Genomic DNA, 19,820 nt, shown 5'->3' with positions numbered 1-19,820 from the left:
GCTCCTTCCTCAGGTGAATAGTCGCTTATTTGCAAAGGATCGCATAAAAAGCAACGTGGCAATGAGCAGGTAACCAGTTTTTTGGGATATTGATTGAGTGATAACGATTGGCCCCAGGGGGAAAGAGAGCAATGGGCTCATTCACATGAGCCTGAGAGACAGACTGGCCTCGCGCCATAAAGACAGCACTTGCAGCAGTGCAGCACTCGCTCAGCGCTGCACTGGGGCCCAGTGTGGATTCTTGTGCTCACATCTCTGGAGTGGGAACTTGAAAGCCCAGATGAGTGTGACCCCTGAACCGCAGCCGACCGAGAAAGCAACACTATGGAAGTTGTAAGACAAGTTCAGAAGAAGCCGGGGGCAGCAGTCCAGGCCTCTGATGCTGCCGGACCCTGGAGTGATCCTCATTACTGCCTTGTGCTCCAAACACTAACAGAATTCCAGACGGACGATGAGCGCAACTGCCCTCGCTATCGAGGGCAGGAAAACATCTGATATCATGGATACCTTCTCTGCCTTGTACTGTATAACTCTGCATGAGTCATAGCACTTGGTTTGATGCAGAATTTATCAATATTTATGCAACATTTGATCAGGAACGAACAAAGGGCAGCCAATTCCTGAACGTATTAAGAATTGAACTTGAGTGACAGTGGCTGTAGATCGGCCCAGGCTATTTTTAGTCTTTCAGCATTGTTTCAATTTCAACAGAACATCGAGTAAGTAAAACTGAACTTTGAGAGGCTTGGTTAGCTTGCATTAAAAGCTGCATAAATTGTATTTTACAAAGTCATAATCTAAAATCGAATGGAATCTGGATTTGGTTCACCTGCAGCAGGGTAGGGTAGATGTTGCAATCAAGTGGAACACCGTTTGAGGGCAGCACGGTGGCATAGTGGTTAGCACTGCAGCCTCACAGCGCCTGTCATAATATACACCAGTATATCATGATGCAGACACACACACTGGTGGACACACAGCGGGACCAATCAACACACAACACCGCAGCCAATCACCAGTTAGAGCACACTCACTATAAAGACAGGGGGCATCAGAGTTCCCGCTCATTCGGGATGCAGCGTCCTAGAAGGACAGAGCTTACAGCTTACAGCACAGATCTTCACCGTGTGCTGAGTGCATAGACTGGTTAGGACAGGCATAGGTCTTTAGTTTAATCTAACATCGTGTTAACCCACAGTGAAAGTATGTTCAACAGTTTCTAGGTTAATAAAATAGTGTTGTACTATTTTAAGTGTTGGTGGCCTGTCTGTGTTCTACGGATCCAGAGCACCCAACACATCAGCGCCGAGGTCCCAGGTTCGATCCCAGCCCCGGGTCACTGTCCGTGTGGAGTTTGCACATTCTCGCCGTGTCTGCGTGGGTTTCGCCCCCACAACCCAAAGATGTGCAGGGCAGGTGGATTGACCACGCTAAATTGCGCCTTAATTGGAAAAATGAATTGAGTACTCTAAATTTATAAAAGATAAGTGGAATACCGTTTAAACTGAAATGAAAAATGAAAATCGCTTATTGTCACAAGTAGGTTTCAAATGAAGTCACTGTGAAAAGCCCCTAGTCACCACATTCCGGCGCCTGTTCGGGGAGGCTGTTACGGGAATTGAACCGTGCTGCTGGCCTGCCTTGGTCTGCTTTCAAAACCAGCGATTTAGCCCAGTGCTAAACAGACCCTGTTGAGCATACTTTCACTGTGGGTTAACACGATGTTAGACTAAACTGGCCAGCTCACCATCTGAGTGAAGTTCACCGGGATTTGTTGATATTTTACACCTCCTGCTGGGATGACCAGCACTGAGGTGATGGACGTCTGAAACTGTTTTCAAAAGGCTTTCAATAAGGTGCCCCATAATAAACTAATGGAATGTTAGAAAATATGGAGCCAAGACCAAACAAATTGCTCGATAACTTCAAGACGGAAACCAAATAAATGTAAATTATTCAGAGGGTTGGGAAGCTCTGTTCCACCAGGATTAGCGCTGGGGCTGCTGCTGTTCTTAATTTGCATTAAATTTCTAAACTTGTGGCTGACGCCAAAGTTTGCGGCAAGTGCGGTGGGTAATAGTGAATTCTGAGGAGGGCTGGAGGATGTGCGGAGGAGATTCACTAGGTTAATCCCACTGTTGAGGGGATTGGATTACGAGGAGAGGTTGAGTAGACTGGGACTGTACTCGTTGGAATTTAGAAGGATGCGGGGAAGGAACCTTATAGAAACATATAAAACTACGAAGGAAATCAATTTTTTTTTTGTTTTGTTTTCTTGTTTTATAAATTTAGAATACCCTATTACTATTTTTTTTTCAATGAATGGGCAATATATCATGGCCAATCCACCTAACCTGCACATCTTTGGGTTGTGGGGGTGAAACCCACACAGACCTGGGGAGAATGTGCAAACTCCACACGGACAGTGACCCAGGGCCGGGATTCGAATTCGGGTCCTCAGCGCCGCAGTCCCAGTGCTATCCACTGTGCCACATGCCGCCCCATGAAGGGAATAGATAGGATAGATGTGGGCAGGTTGTTTCCACTGGCGGGTGAAAGCAGAACTAGGGGGCATAGCCTCAAAATAAGGGGAAGTAGATTTAGGACTGAGTTTAGGAGGAACATCTTCACCCAAAGGGTTGTGAATCTATGGAATTCCTTGCCAAGTGAAGCAGTAGAGGCTTCTTCATTAAATGTTTTTAAGATAAAAATAGATAGTTTTTTGAAGAATAAAGGGATTAAGGGTTATGGTGTTCGGGCCGGAAAGTGGAGCTGAGTCCACAAAAGATCAGCCATGATCTCATTGAATGGCAGAGCAGGCTCGAGGGGCCAGATGGCCTACTTCTGCCCCTAGTTCTTATGACTGCAACCATCTACAGGAGGACATCAATAAACCTGCAATGGGCAAATAATCGTCAGGTGAATTCTGTCACGGATTAAGTGCGAGCGAGAAGAATCGGGAAGTCGCTTGTCACTTGGAATTGAAAATCTAGCTGGGGTGGAGGACGAAAGGGATCTTGGTTAACTCAACGGGAAATGTTGTGCCACAGGTTAACAGGACCTGTGCAAAAGAAAATCTAACCAAACACTCGGCTTTATTGTTAGAGGAATAGAATTGAAAACTGGGTTACGATGGTAGATTTGGATTGGAGGGGTTTCAAGTGGAGCATAAATACTGAAATGGTCTGCATATCATGTGTAATCTGTGGCTCAGTCGGTTCTATTCTTGCTCTGAGTCAGAAAGTTCCAGAGGAAATCCACGCAGACACGGGGAGAACGTGTAAACTCCACACAGTCACCCAAAGCCGGAATCGAACCCGGGTCCCTGGTGTTGTGAGGCAGCAATGCTAACCACTGTGCTGCCTTCAATTATCTATTGCTGCTTGTGGGAGCTTGCTGTGCACAATCTGTTTGCCACATTTCATGCATTCCAACAGTGAAAATCGCTTATTGTCACAAGTAGGCTTCAAATAAAGTTACTGTGAAAAGCCCCTAGTCGCCACATTCCAGCACCTGTTCGGGGAGGCTGGTTCGGGAATTGAACCGTGCTGCTGGCTTGCCTTGGTCTGCATTCAAAGCCAACGATTTAGCCCAGTGTGCTAAACAGCCCCTGCATTTCATTGACAAAAAGCACTTTGAACTGCCCTTGGTTTTGACACTTCTTGCGAACCTCTGTACAGTTCACCCTCAGTAATGTGCTGGCAGTGTCAGCATGCACTATGGGCTCAAATCTCTGGAGTTACATTAAAGACATTTTAGGAATACAACTTTCATCTTTCTTTCACATGCAGGAACATGAAACAATCTGATATGAATGGAATGTTGCTGCTTTTGAGTATTTTATAATAGTAATTTTTATTGTCACACGTAGGCTTACATTAACACTGCAACGAAGTTACTGTGAAAATCCCCCTAGTCGCCACATTCTGGCGCCTGTTCGGGTACACAGAGGGAGACTTCAGAATGTCCAATTTTTTTTTCTTTTTAAAATAATTTTTATTAAAGGTTTTCATAAAATATCAATAACAAAATGAGAAAAAAAAAAGAACCCAACAGGGGTAAGTACAAAACACAATCTAAAAAAGCAACCCCCCCAAACCCCTCCCCCCTGTACATAAATAATAAAGTAACATTAACACCCCGACTTAAGACAACAGGTGTATACACCCACTCAGACCCTTCCAGTGTAAATAACATAAACAAAAATAAACCACCCGGAAACGGGGAGAACGTGCAGACTCCGCACAGACAGTGGCTGAAGCCGGGAATCGAACCTGGGACCCTGGAGCTGTGAAGCAACCGTGCTAACCACTGTTGCAATATGTTGCTTTAGAAAGAGGCCAACAACACCTAGTCACAGTGGTAGATTTAAGAAACGTCAGAGAGGAAGAAAGTGACAGGGCGTGGCGGAGAGGTGTAGTAGTTCCAGTTGCCTAGGTAACTGGCAGCACCGTCACCCTCGGTGGGCCGATTATGATTGGGAATACACAAGAGGCGCAGGTATCTCAGAGGGTTGTGGCATTGGGGGAGGGGGGGAGATTACAGAGATAGGGAGGGGGCATGGTCATGGAGGGATTGGAAACAAGAGTGGGAATTTATAAATCGAGCCATTGAGCGGGTTCCGGTGTGGATCAGCGAGCCCGGGAATACCCGGAGAATGGAGACTCGGTGTGAGTTCAGCACTGGCAGCAATGTTTCGGGTGGATCCAGGTTTATGGAAACAAAGGTGGAGATTTGGTCAATTCATTCATGTCGTGTGGGGAATGTGCAGTGCTCCATGGCTCTCACAGACCCATACGGCATGCAAGGAGACCATTCAGCCCTCTTGCGTCTGGCTGGCCCTTTGAAACATCTATCCAATCAGAGTCCCGCACTCCTCTTGACCACAGAGCCTTGAAAAACTTTCAGGAACTGACCCAATTCCCTTTTGAAAGTTACGATTTAATCTGCTTCAACCAGTCTTTCAGTCAGTGCACACCACATCGTAAGTTCAGAGTAAAAATAAAATTCTTCTTATAACCAAATATAAAGAATCCCCCCCCCCCACTAGTCTAATTATAGGATTGGAAGAAGGGTCACATCCATCCGTCAATTACATGGCTGTAACCAGTGTGTTCAACGATGGGTAGCCTGGTTGAAGATTATCCTTTGACCAATGTTGTTGAGAAACTATCATCTCATTGCTGTTTGGGGAATCTTGCTGCGCACAAATTGGCCTCCACGTTTGCTGTGTTACAACAGTGCGTACACTTCAGAAACCGGGTTTGATTGGCTGGAAAGTGCTCTGGGATGGCCTTAGGGTGGCGAAGAGCTCCGTAGAAATGCAAGGGTGTCTTCAGCCAGGATAACGGAGATTCAGCTGAGGCCAACCCTGGTTACAGTTGAACAGTGTTGAGACGAGCAGTTTGAGTTCCCTACCCTAGCCTAAAGGGGGCTGCAAGACCAGCCGGAGAGCTCTTTATTGGCTGGTAATAGACCGGGTGGGCTGAATGGCTTCTCTCAATGTGATAAATGTCTGTCATTCTGTACATTTGCCCATTCATTAATTCCTCTTTCAGCGATGCAACTTTGCTATGGCAACCGACACTTAATATTGTCATTTCGAGACTGTTGTGTGGCATCAAAGGAAGCCTGGTTACCTGGGTGATGAGGAGTTGTTAATATTCCATTGGTGAGGTAGTCATTGCTTGCTAACCTTGTTAAGCTGCAAACCACCAGCAGTGACAATGGTAACCAACTGAATGGTGAGTGATCTGTGCCTCAGGCGTAACTATCACAGCTATTTGCATTTCTGTAGCACCTTAATTGAAGTACAACATCTCGAGGCATGCTTCACAGCAACATAAATCAGACAAAATCTGACAATGAGACACGCAAAATGATGACTGAAAGCTTGATCAAAGAGGTGAGTTTTGAGGAGCGCCATGGAGAAGGAAAAGAGATTTAGAGAGGGAATTCCAGAGCTCATGACCTCAACAGCTGTATCCACAGCTGGCAGCGGTAGCATGATTAAAATCAGGAGATGCTCGTGAGTTGAATTGGGGGAGCGCAGAGATCTAGGAGGGTAGCGATGCTGGAAGAAGTGACAGAGATAGGGAGGGATTTGAACATACTGTGATATTCCAGTCAATGCTGGGTAGGGTGGGGCAGTATCGGGTAGTGGGTATAGGGGGCATTGTGTGTCAATCGCAGCATTAAGATACACAAGTGAAGGGAATCGTTTGGTTATGTACCTAGAGCATTTATAAAGAGAGATCGTTGAGAGGCGGACAATGCTGCATTCTATAAATAAAACCAATTATCAAGAAAGGCATTTGTGTCTAGCTTCATACTTAACAAGTGCCTTGGGATGGAATTAACACAGAGCCTGTTTATTCAGTGTTGGGGGAAGGGGTGAGAAGATGCAAATCGAGCCCTTAGTAATGTAACATTCTTATCAATAATGCACCAATGAAAGTCAAATGGTTTAACTCTTTTCCATTTGTCTGTTCTGTACACAGCTAGATTTGCACAGGATTGGTTTTTAAAGCATTAATGGTTCTGCAGTTCAGGTGATGCCACTTCCTCGCTCTAGGCATCAATACCCAAGTTCCTCAATCCTGAGATCGCTCATAATCTGATGCTATCCTTATTTTCGGCCATCCATCATTTGGATCATTCCCTTTACAGGAAATATAATTTAAACTGGAACGATTGTTTTAGTCGCTGTTACGGTGATGCTGAAATTGAATGGGTGTCTACTCACTTGAGGTTGTCCGAGCCCTTTTCTCCTCGATCCGATGTGGACTGGCTTCCTTGAAAGTATGAGGAATTATTGAGATTCTCGTGGAGAAGCAAGGTGCGGTGACAATGCTGCACTTTGGAACCATTCTCGACAGTCCCAGACTGGGCAAACCCTCACCTACTCCGGCCACACCCTGGGTACACACCCAGGGCCTCTGAGGCAGGAGCTGCAAGGTGTTGGGTTGAGTGAGACATCAGAGTTGACCCCCCCCAAGGATTGTGAGGTTCGGGACTGTGATCATTGCCGTGGGTGAGTTGACCTTGACTGGTGTGTCAGCCACAGCTCAGCTGGTGTCACTCTCGCTTTCAAGTCAAGAGGTTCAGGGTTCACATCCCACTCCAGGGCTCGAGTAGAAACACCAACGCTTGACACTCCAGGGCTGCACTGAGGGAATGCTGCACTGTCTGAGGTGCTACCTTTCAGGCGAGACATTCAACCAAGGTCCTATCTGCCTCCCACGATGAATGTAAAAAAGATCCTATGGCACCATTTTGGGATGAGCAGGAAGTCCTTCTGTTTATTTCTCACTCACTATGATGAATTATCTGGGCATTAACACATTGCTGTGTGTGGGAGCTTGCTGTGCACAAATTGGCTGCCATGTTTCCGACATTACAACACATCAAAGAGCACTTTGTCTGTGAAGCACTTTGAGGTGTCTGGTAGTCAACGCTATATAAATACAGGTGTCTTTTTTTATGTACACAAATAATATATCCTATCGTCAAATATGTGTCTACATATGGTATAAATCATAGAATTTACAGTGCAGAAGGAGGCCATTCGGCCCATCGAGTCTGTACCAGCTCTTTGAAAGAGCACCCTACCCAAGGTCAACACCTCCACCCTATCCCCATAACCCAGTAACCCCACCCAACACTAAGGGCAATTTTGGACACTAAGGGCAATTTATCATGGCCAATCCACCTAACCTGCACATCTTTGGACTGTGGGAGGAAACCGGAGCACCCGGAGGAAACCCACGCAGACACGGGGTGAACGTGCAGACTCCGCACAGACAGTGAACCAAGCCAGGAATCGAACCTGGGACCCTGGAGCTGTGAAGCAATTGTGCTAACCACCAGGCTACCGTCAGTAATCACCACCATTTATGGAGATGATTTACTCTATATCTAGTACATCCATGTTATTTTCTGGTAATGTTTATTATTGATCCTTTCCCTTTTCTAGAGGTATTTAAGATGTTGAAAGGATCCGGTAGGGCAGGTGCAGTGAAACCGAGGGTATTTAGGAGGATAATCAGGAAAGTCTTCACGGAGGGTATTGAAAATCTAAACAGGGCTTCAAGTCCGAGATCGATAAGGTCGAGGGGTGTGGGTATTGCTGGCTGGGCCAGCAGTTCTTTCTCATCCCTAATTGTCCCTGAATTTGGTGACTGTTTCAGGAGATACCCACGTTGCTGCGGGTCTGGAGTCGTCACGTGTAGGCCAGACCGGGTAAGGACAGCAGATTTCCTCCCCTAAAGGTCATTAGTGAATCAGCTGGGTTTTTGCAACAATAATTTTTTAACTCCAGATTGTTACAGGCGTCTAAATAGAGTTGAGGTACAGATCAGGCATGATCTAACTCACGGGTTTTACAAAGTGCGAGTCACAACCCGCGGGCGGCTGTCGGGACGGTCACGGAGCGATCGGTTGCAATGTACCCACGATGGCCCCGATTGCAGGAGAAGTGCCCGATGGCATTTTTATTGAGAATGGCGGCTGCTGCCACTGTTTCAATGAGAAGGAAAGGAGGTGGTAATACAGCCTTCCGGCCATAAGCGAAAGTAGTGAGCAGGTCACACGTGCTTTTGGCACTAAATCATGGAGAACGGGTAGAGGGAATCCTGAAGGGGGAGGGCAAACAGGCAGAGGTCGTTGTACATATTGGTACTAACGACATAGGCAGGAAGGGGCATGAGGTCCTGCAGCAGGAGTTCAGGGAGCTAGGCAGAAAGTTAAAAGACAGGACCTCGAGGGTTGTAATCTCGGGATTACTCCCTGTGCCACGTGCCAGTGAGGCTAGAAATAGGAAGATAGAGCAGACAAACACGTGGCTAAACAGCTGGTGTAGGAGGGAGGGTTTCCGTTATCTGGACCACTGGAAGCTCTTCCGGGGCAGGTGTGACCTGTATAAGATGGACGGGTTGCATCTAAACCGGAGAGGCATAAATATCCTGGCCGCGAGGTTTGCTAGTGTCACACGGGAGGGTTTAAACTAGTATGGCAGGGGGGTGGGCACGGGAGCAATAGGTCAGAAGGTGAGAGCATTGAGGGAGAACTAGGGAATAGGGACAGTGTGGCTCTGAGGCAGAGCAGACGGGGAGAAGTTGCTGAACACAGTGGGTCTGGTGGCCTGAAGTGCATATGTTTTAATGCAAGGAGCATTACGGGTAAGGCAGATGAACTTAGAGCTTGGATTACTACTTGGAACTATGATGTTGTTGCCATTACAGAGACCTGGTTGAGGGAAGGGCAGGATTGGCAGCTAAACGTTCCAGGATTTAGATGTTTCAGGCGGGATAGAGGGGGATGTAAAAGGGGAGGCGGAGTTGCGCTACTTGTTCGGGAGAATATCACAGCTATACTGCGAGAGGACACCTCAGAGGGCAGTGAGGCTATATGGGTAGAGATCAGGAATAAGAAGGGTGCAGTCACAATGTTGGGGGTATACTACAGGCCTCCCAACAGCCAGCGGGAGATAGAGGAGCAGATAGGTAGACAGATTTTGGAAAAGAGTAAAAACAACAGGGTTGTGGTGATGGGAGACTTCAACTTCCCCAATATTGACTGGGACTCACTTAGTGCCAGGGGCTTAGACGGGGCGGAGTTTGTAAGGAGCATCCAGGAGGGCTTCTTAAAACAATATGTAAACAGTCCAACTAGGGAAGGGGCGGTACTGGACCTGGTATTGGGGAATGAGCCCGGCCAGGTGGTAGATGTTTCAGTCGGGGAGCATTTCGGTAACAGTGACCACAATTCAGTAAGTTTTAAAGTACTGGTGGACAAGGATAAGAGTGGTCCGAGGATGAATGTGCTAAATTGGGGGAAGGCTAATTATAACAATATTAGGCGGGAACTGAAGAACATAGATTGGGGGCGGATGTTTGAGGGCAAATCAACATCTGACATGTGGGAGGCTTTCAAGTGTCAGTTGAAAGGAATACAGGACAGGCATGTTCCTGTGAGGAAGAAAGATAAATACGGCAATTTTCGGGAACCTTGGATGACGAGTGATATTGTAGGCCTCGTCAAAAAGGAGGCATTTGTCAGGGCTAAAAGGCTGGGAACAGACGAAGCCTGTGTGGCATATAAGGAAAGTAGGAAGGAACTTAAGCAAGGAGTCAGGAGGGCTAGAAGGGGTCATGAAAAGTCATTGGCAAATAGGGTTAAGGAAAATCCCAAGGCTTTTTACACGTACATAAAAAGCAAGAGGGTAGCCAGGGAAAGGGTTGGCCCACTGAAGGATAGGCAAGGGAATCTATGTGTGGAGCCAGAGGAAATGGGCGAGGTACTAAATGAATACTTTGCATCAGTATTCACCAAAGAGAAGGAATTGGTAGATGTTGAGTCTGGAGAAGGGGGTGTAGATAGCCTGGGTCACATTGTGATCCAAAAAGACGAGGTGTTGGGTGTCTTAAAAAATATTAAGGTAGATAAGTCCCCAGGGCCGGATGGGATCTACCCCAGAATACTGAAGGAGGCTGGAGAGGAAATTGCTGAGGCCTTGACAGAAATCTTTGGATCCTCGCTGTCTTCAGGGGATGTCCCGGAGGACTGGAGAATAGCCAATGTTGTTCCTCTGTTTAAGAAGGGTCGCAAGGATAATCCCGGGAACTACAGGCCGGTGAGCCTTACTTCAGTGGTAGGGAAATTACTGGAGAGAATTCTTCGAGACAGGATCTACTCCCATTTGGAAGCAAATGGACGTATTAGTGAGAGGCAGCACGGTTTTGTGAAGGGGAGGTCGTGTCTCACTAACTTGATAGAGTTTTTCGAGGAGGTCACTAAGATGATTGATGCAGGTAGGGCAGTAGATGTTGTCTATATGGACTTCAGTAAGGCCTTTGACAAGGTCCCTCATGGTAGACTAGTACAAAAGGTGAAGTCACACGGGATCAGGGGTGAACTGGCAAGGTGGATACTGAACTGGCTAGGCCATAGAAGGCAGAGGGTAGCAATGGAGGGATGCTTTTCTAATTGGAGGGCTGTGACCAGTAGTGTTCCACAGGGATCAGTGCTGGGACCTTTGCTCTTTGTAGTATATATAAATGATTTGGAGGAAAATGTAACTGGTCTGATTAGTAAGTTTGCAGACGACACAAAGGTTGGTGGAATTGCGGATAGCGATGAGGACTGTCTGAGGATACAGCAGGATTTAGATTGTCTGGAGACTTGGGCGGAGAGATGGCAGATGGAGTTTAATCCGGACAAATGTGAGGTCATGCATTTTGGAAGGGCTAATGCAGGTAGGGAATATACAGTGAATGGTAGAACCCTCAAGAGTATTGAAAGTCAAAGAGATCTAGGAGTGCAGGTCCACAGGTCATTGAAAGGGGCAACACAGGTGGAGAAGGTAGTCAAGAAGGCATACGGCATGCTTGCCTTCATTGGCCGGGGCATTGAGTATAAGAATTGGCAAGTCATGTTGCAGCTGTATAGAACCTTAGTTAGGCCACACTTGGAGTATAGTGTTCAATTCTGGTCGCCACACTACCAGAAGAATGTGGAGGCTTTAGAGAGGGTGCAGAAGAGATTTACCAGAATGTTGCCTGGTATGGAGGGCATAAGCTATGAGGAGCGATTGAATAAACTCGGTTTGTTCTCACTGGAACGAAGGAGGTTGAGGGGCGACCTGATAGAGGTATACAAAATTATGAGGGGCATAGACAGAGTGGATAGTCAGAGGCTTTTCCCCAGGGTAGAGGGGTCAATTACTAGGGGGCATAGGTTTAAGGTGAGAGGGGCAAAGTTTAGAGTAGATGTACGAGGCAAGTTTTTTACGCAGAGGGTCGTGGGTGCCTGGAACTCACTACCGGAGGAGGTAGTGGAAGCAGGGACGATAGGGACATTTAAGGGGCATCTTGACAAATATATGAATAGGATGGGAATAGAAGGATACGGACCCAGGAAGTGTAGAAGATTGTAGTTTAGCCGGGCAGTATGGTCGGCACGGGCTTGGAGGGCCGAAGGGCCTGTTCCTGTGCTGTACATTTCTTTGTTCTTTGTTCTTTGTTTGAGAGCTTCTTCCATTCTAGCTGCTGGCAAGCAAGGCAAGAGGACAGTGAAGATGAAGCATTTTTTTCCCCAGAAAGAGACGGCCAGAGACACAAATAGGCAGTGTACCTACTGGCCAGGATCTCAAAACTGAATCTGCTGGAGAGAGCTGCCCAGGAGAGTTCAGGGTAGGACAGAGCAGTGCTAGTGTTAGCTCTGTACAGTGATCCAGAGCCTCTGATTAACAGCCTACAAAGAGGAAACCTAACTTGGGAACAAAGCACTATAAAGATGATTTCTTGAGGTATAGTTTTGTCAATCGTGCCGATGCAAATAAGGATGGAAAGCCAATGTGTGCCATATGCAGGGAAGTACTAGAAAATTTGAGGAGAAGTTTCAGATTTTGAAAGAGAAGTGGTGAGTGAAAAATTCCTTTTTTGAGTTGAGGCCGAGAGTCAGATATTAACTCACAACTGACTCCAAATGAAAAGACTATGCTGCTGTAGCTGACCTCTGCGAGCACATTAAAAACACACCGAAACGGGACAGCACGGTGGCGCAGTGGTTAGCACTGGTCCCAGGTTCGATCCCGGCTCTGAGTCACTGTCCGTGTGGAATTTGCACATTCGCCCCGTGTTTCACCCCCACAACCCAAAGATGTGCAGGGTAGGTGGATTGGCCATGCTAAATTGCCCCTTAAATGGGCAAAATTAATTTAAAAAACACACCGAAATCCCATGAGTCTGTCAGCATCTTGGAGTAGCATCTCCCAGGAGTATCTAGCGCTGAGTAAAACAAGCATTTTGTTGCTATTGCCCTTCACGGTGACCTCTCTGTGCAAGGTTGAATTTTCCGTTCTCAAAGATGACGACGGCACAAAGGAACTGGGTAAAGTCTGCACCTGATATGCGCATTGCCCTCTCTTCCTCTGAACCTGATTGGAGAGAGAGTGTGAGGACCAAGCAGGCTTCCCTTTCACATTAAAGGTGAGTGAACGTTGCAATTGCCGCGAAGGCCGGCTGATTGGCAAAAGTGGGTCCCGGGAAAAACCTGGTCTAACTGAATGGTGGATTTGGCCATTGCTATGCCGCCTGGGTGCTGGTATCCCCATGGTCCATCACTCAACCTAGCCGGCAGGGATCAAATCTGCCACCTTGCGGGAATGGGATTGAAGAAAGCTAGACGTTGGATAAATGAAGATTGTTATCTTGCTGGGCCATTACCTGCAGTATTTTACTTTTGGTGCAGTTTCTGTTTGATTCACCCGCCTCCATCAAAGGCTGTTTCAGTTAACTTCCTTAAGTAACAGCTGCGAGCATTTCAGTAAAGGCTTCATCTAGAAAATTAGTTGGCAAGAAACGAGACAAAAGCACAATTCCTCTTTGGAGGCGGTAAAGAGGCATTTGCTTGATGTTCGATATTCATTCCTCCACTGGCTGAAAACTTGATGAGAAAGGGTTTTGCTGTTTGCCTGCCAGTTGGCTATTCAGATGCATGTGAGCCCTCATGCTCCAGGCATTCATTGGCCAACACACATCCAACTTGTTACGTACTCCCCCAATTGGAAAGCAAAGGGACTCATTACCCAATTGGATGATGGTTGACGATCGGACAAACAGCCTTTTCCACTCATTTCCAAATTGTTTTCTTATCTGGCAAAGAGAAAAGCTAAAAAAAAAAACATGAATGGCCCGATGAGTTTTTTCCAGGGTCCTGGAGATCAATCGCCAATTCCTAGGGACTCCAGGCCGACCCCTAACTCTCAGACATGCAAGGCAAATGCACTTGCAACCTCGCAGATCACCGAGGACCTGATGGAATCCGGAATCCGCCAGTAACTAGCACTGGGCAAGGTTAACAAATCCAGCAACGAATCCAGAAGGAACGTCTTTACCCAGAGAGCGGTGAGAATGGGGAACTGGCTCCCACAGAAAGTCGCTGAAGCGAATGGCCTGAGGCGTTTCAGGAGACGCTGGATAAACGCGGTGATCTTCAGAAGGGGTTTGGATCAATATTTGCAGGGGCAGAATATGCAGGAAAAAGCGGGGATTGCTCGACTAACAAGAGCAGACACGATGGGCCGAATGGCCTCCTCCTGTGCTGTATTATTCTATATGCTTTTATGAGGGAGAACGAAATAGCAGAATATGTTGATGACGGGGGGAGTACAGAGGCCGGTATGGACCATGGGCCTTTAGGCCAGTTTCAATGCTGTACAGTCCATGTCAGCGAAGGGCAACCTGAAGGCTGGAGAGGTGGCCACATGAGTGGCCCCTCCTTCATCGCAGTGGGCCGCAAGATTGAAATCGGGCTTGCTCGCTAACTATCACAACCCCGTGAACAAGATTAAATACATTTAATAAAGGCCAAATATTTCATAACGAGTTATAGAGAATGCTGAATCATTTATATATTAATAGAACTGTCATCAACTTTCAAGTGGTTAAGGGACAGCACGGTGACGCAATGGGTTCGCCTGCTGCCTCACGGCGCCGAGGTCCCAGGTTCGATCCCGGCTCTGGGGTCACTGTCCGTGTGGAGTTTGCACATTCTCCCCGTTTTTGCGTGAATTGCGCCCCCACAACCCAAAGATGTGCAGGGTAGGTGGGTTGGCCACGCTAAATTGCCCCTTAATTGGAAAAAATGAATTGGGGACTCTAAAATTAAAAAAAAAACTTTCAAGTGGTTAAAAACAAAATAAATATTTACACTCCGGACGCAGAGGGAGCGCACGGCTCTCACAGTCAGTGTTGTGAGCAATCAGCTCGCTTACTCTTGTTCCACCTGCGAATCAATTATACCGGTAGGAAAAAATCTACGTGGATGGAAATCAGCGGAATGTGGTGACCCTGCGCGCGGGCGACTGTCAACAAGATGTCTCGTGGGGCCGCACTCAGAACCCAGGTGGGCCGCCTGTGGCCCCCGGGCCCGCTACTGGTCTCTGTTATTCTGTGTAAGGCTGTCGATCAGAGCCCGTTCAAACACGAGGAAACAATATCAATGGCAGAGAAAGGACATTGAGCCCATATAACTCATTCTTCTCATACCCAAATGGCCTCATTCATATTGTAACCCTCACCCCCCCTCTTTATATTTCACTGCTTTCGCTGGGTAAATATTTGAAATCTTTAAGACTGAGATTGACAGATTTTTGTGAAGCCTAATCGAATGGAGGGACAGGCCCGAGGGACAAGAGTGGCCTATTTCTGTTCCCACGTTTCAATGGCAGATCAATCAACAAACAAAATCCACCAGCCCAAATTGCCGACATTCCTGCCAGTTGTGCTTTGGCAGAATGTGCCCTTGTCTTGTTGCTGCGTGATTTTAGCCTTTATTGAGCTATCCATCACCTCATTCAGCTTCTTCACATGTTCCTCACAGCTTGCTGATTTTTTTTGCTTTGGGATAATTCCTGCTCTCCGTGACAAACTCCTGAATACACAAAATGTTCTTCTCGTAGGTTTTTTAATATTCCTAGCAGGTCTGCCAGCTGTGTCCCAATTGTTAACGATCACAAGCAAGGCTGGCCGCTTCCGGTGCCAGTCCTGAGGGAGCGCTGCATTGTCCGAGGAGCCACCTTTCAGCTGAAATATTAAATTGAGGCCCTTTGAAGTGGACGTAAAAGATCCCATCTTGAACAAGAGCTGGGGAATTTTCCCCAGTATCCTGGCCAACATTCATCCCTCAGTCAACATCACACAAAACAGACTATCTGGTCATTTTCACGTTGCTGTTTGTGAGGATTTGCGGCCTACAGATTGGCTGCTGTGCTTTCTCCATCGCTATTTCTCAAACTGGCATCCTCAAATTTCCGAGAGACCTCCCTGTGAATCTGCGGGATAAAATGCTTTGGTGGGGATTGAGCACAGGCCTGTATTTTAATTGCCCCCTCCTACGCGAGCCAGCACAGCCGACAGTTTGGGCAACATTTGGAACCAACTTCACACTGACTGAGAAACCAGAGCGAGCGTGCAAGAGGCCCCAGGACCCTGGGTAAGGGATTTTCAGGGCTTGGGGAAGAGGGTAGGCTGCCTTGATCAGGAGCCTGGAAGCCAAACCTTAGTCACTGAACATGGCAGCTGGGCCTGTGACTCCCAATGGTCGAGATGTTTGCACATTAGGCTGTGTACAAATTGAGGGTAGATGGTGAAGTAATGGACTGATAATCCAGAGGTTCAGGCTAATGCTGTAAGATCACAGGTTTGAGTCCCACCACAGCAGGCGATGGAATTAAAATTCAATTAATAAATACGGGATATAAAGCTAGTCTCGGTAAATTATCACTTGTCGTAAAAATCCATCTGGTTCATTACTTTTCACAGTAACTTCATTGCAGTGTTAATGTAAGCCTACTTGTGACAATAAAGATTATTATAAAGATTATTATATAATGCCCTTCAGGGAAGGAAATCTGCCATCCTTACCCGGTCTGGCCTACATGTGACTCCACACCCACAGCAATGTGGTTGAATCTTAACTGCCCCTCTGAAATGGCCGAGCAAGCTACTGAGGCATCAAATGCTGGGTTTGCCAAAGGCGCCCACATCCCTTCGAAGAGAAAGAAAAACAGTTTGACGTGGACAAGGGAGGAAGAGATATCAGCAGTGTGGTGAGGAGTTGGGTTATACCCAAAACCATGCCTGCGATTCCCACAAATCCCAGTTGGACAATAAATGCTTGTGCCAGCAACACCCATGGACAAATAAAACCGCAAACCCCACATCCCCAGTGGAGTCGTGTGGTGAAGTATTCCGGAGTTGCTGAAACTGCTGGGTTACCTGATTGGCAATCACCAATCGCGTCAGTGTTCGCTCTGCTAAACAGCAAAACACTGTGTGCAGGGCCTACAGGACATTAATAAACCTTAATTGGGAAATGTCAATGTGCAAGGAATTTATGGTTTAAATTGGGGAGAGTCAGTGATTATTAATCTATTTGAAATGCATATTCTCCCCGTGTCTGCGAGGGTTTCACCCCCACAACCCAAAGATGTGCATTGGCTACGCTAAATCGTCCCTTAATTGGAAAAGAAAATTGGGTACTCTTAAATTTTTTTTTTTAAATTAATCTATTTGAAAAAATGTTCAGGAACCACTGTCTAAATTACAACAATTCAAGAAACATTTAATTGGCTCGAAAGCACGTAGGGGCATCCTGATGGCGTGCCAGTTAAGCATGCATACTTTTATTCATCTTTTTGATCTGGTGGGCACAATTGTGAAGACGAATCAAAGTGTGCTGTCAAGATCCTCGACTGGGACGGCACAATATCCCAATGATCAATCGTTGGATTCTTCCAGAAAGGGTTTAATATCTCTCCGGGATCCCCGTCCCTAATCGATTTTCTCCTGTCTGCCTTGCTGTGGATTTGGCAGTATCATACTCAATGATCAGGGGTTATGGGGAGAAGACAGGAGAATGAGGAGGAGAAAAATATCAGCCATGATTGAATGGCGGAGCAGACTCGATGGGCCGAGTGGCCTAATTCTGCTCCTATATCCTATGGTCCATAATTAATCCTGTTACATATCCTATCGAAGATTGAGGGGTGATCTGATAGAGGTTGGTAAAACGTTAGAATGATTGGACAGGGGGCTGGCACGTGGCACAATGGTTAGCACTGCTGCCTATGGCGTTGAGGACCCGGATTCAAATCCCGGCCCTGGGTCACTGTCCGTGTGGAGTTTGCACATTCTCCCCATGTCTGCGTGGGTCTCACCCCCACAACCCAAAGATGTGCAGGGTAGGTGAATTGGCCACGCTAAATTGCCCCTTAATTGGAAAAAAATAATTGGGTACTCTAAATTTATTTAAAAAAAGAATGAATGGACAGGATTGGGTGGGAAAGTCAGGTACAAAATTAAAATTCGAGCTCAACATGTTTTAAGAGTGAGGTCAGGAAGCACATTCTCTACACAAAGGAGTGCAGAACCCCCCTCCCCGAGGAGGCTGTACATGTTTTCAAACACTCAGGTTGTTGGGGGAGACTCTCAAAAGATATGGAACAAAGATGGAGAAAGGTACAAGTCAGCCATGATCTAATTGAATTGCAGAGCAAGCTCGAGGGGACTAAATGGCCTACTCCTGCTATGATCTTATTAATTGGTTTCTGCATCCAAATCATTTCAGTAAATAAGAGGGTTAGCAATGTTACCTCACAGCGCCAGGGACCCAGGTTCAATTCCTACCTCGGGTGACTATGTACAGTTTGCACTTTCTCCCCATGTGTGTGTGGGTTTCCTCCGGGTGCTCCGGTTTCCTCCCACATTCCAAAGACGTGCAGGTTAGGTGGATTGGCCATGCTAAATTGCCCTTAGTGTCCAAAACGATGTGCAGGTTATGGGGTTACAAGGACAGAGCAGGGGGGTGAGCCTGGTAGGGTGCTCTTTCAGGGGGCCAGTACAAACTCAATGGGCCGAATGCCCTCCTCCTGCACTGTAGAAATTCTATGATTCTAACAGAGGTCCAAACATTGAGCACGACAGTACACCAGCCTCTTCGTCAATCCACTTTCTTCCAGCTGATGGCAGGCTATTCAATTTTGTCTGTTTTTCATTTGGTATCTTGTCCAAATAAACTACACCACATGGAATTTAACCATTAGGGACAATCCCATCATCCACTGCCTCCTGTTCCACCCTGTCCTGCGGCACACCCGCATCCCGAGGTCAGTTTTAGAAAAAGGGCGGCGCTTATTTGGGCCGACCATTCCGTACCTTACTCACTACGTAATCATCACTGTTAGTCTGCCACGCCCGTGGGTAAAACATTTGGTCCGGAGAATCCTTGGGCAGAATATGGTATGTTCCCCAGAAACATTGAAGAGAGAAATCCAGGCAGTACCAGACCATGATGGAAGAGTTTCCTGCTTATAGCATCACACACACACACACACACACAAACACACACACAAACACACACACAGATGGCCCCTTCACCACCCCTCCATTTACATCATTCTCCTCTATTCACTTCATGAATTTATCAGTGCAAAAGGAGGCCATTCAGACCATTGAGCCTTTGGTGACTCTTTCGAGAGATCTATCCAATCTATCGACTCCCCATTCTCTTTTCCCCAGAGCCCAAAAATATTTCCTTTTCAAGTTCTTTTCCAACCCCCGCTCCCATTGAAAGTTACTATGCCATTGAACGTACGGCAAAAAACAGGCCATTTGGCCCATCTGCTCCATGCTATTTATGCTCCACACGAGGCATTTCCCACCCTTTTTCGTCTCACCCTAGCCCGCTATTCCTCCCTCCCTCATGTGTTTTTCCAGCTTCTGTTTGAATGTATCGATACTATTCACCTCAACCGCTCCCTGTGGGAGTGAGTTCCATGGTGTCCCCGCTCTCTGGGTAAAGAGGTTTCTTCCGGATTCCCGATTGAACTGGTTGACGGCCCCGAGTTTGGAATCTGTTACCCTCACCCTCTCAGGAAGTGTGTTCCAGATCATAACAACTCGCTCTGTAAAAGTGTTCTCCACATGTGCCCTCTGATTGTTTTGCCAATTATTTCCGATCCCTATCCTGTGGCTGCTGACCCTATCAGCAGGAATGTTTATTTTTAAATTTACATTAATCCATTGAGGATTAAACCTTTCCACAAAGTGAGTTATAATCTTGTAATTTTGATATTTCTCATTATTCGTATCGTTCCATTTATTTGATTTGATAACTGTGGGGTTAGGATTTGTGGGAATGACATTTAATCTCCTGGTGAAGTGCTCGCGTTCACAAATGTGATTCTTTGCACTCATCGCGTGTTGAGGTCGGTAACACTTTGCGGTAACCACGTTGGGTCCTCTGTCAGGGGCACG

The 19,820-nt window shown here is 46.8% G+C and overlaps 1 protein-coding gene across 2 annotated transcripts in view; it reads right to left on the bottom strand.

Annotated features, from left to right (window-relative positions):
• Positions 1–19,820, bottom strand: part of fam78ab (family with sequence similarity 78 member Ab) — a 37,265-nt gene that overhangs the window by 3,763 nt on the left and 13,682 nt on the right. The window contains exon 2 of one of the 2 annotated variants that reach the window (XM_072488802.1): positions 16,428–16,551. The exons of the other annotated variant lie outside the window; for it this stretch is intronic. Coding sequence (XP_072344903.1) covers positions 16,428–16,549 — 122 coding nt within the window. The 5' untranslated portion in view covers positions 16,550–16,551. The remainder of the gene's footprint in view (positions 1–16,427; positions 16,552–19,820) is intronic. 2 annotated transcript variants of the gene reach the window in all.

This window comes from Scyliorhinus torazame, chromosome 22 (assembly GCF_047496885.1).
Source record: "Scyliorhinus torazame isolate Kashiwa2021f chromosome 22, sScyTor2.1, whole genome shotgun sequence".
Taxonomy (NCBI): Eukaryota; Metazoa; Chordata; class Chondrichthyes; order Carcharhiniformes; family Scyliorhinidae; genus Scyliorhinus; species Scyliorhinus torazame.
This window is presented reverse-complemented; position numbering and strand designations above follow the sequence as displayed.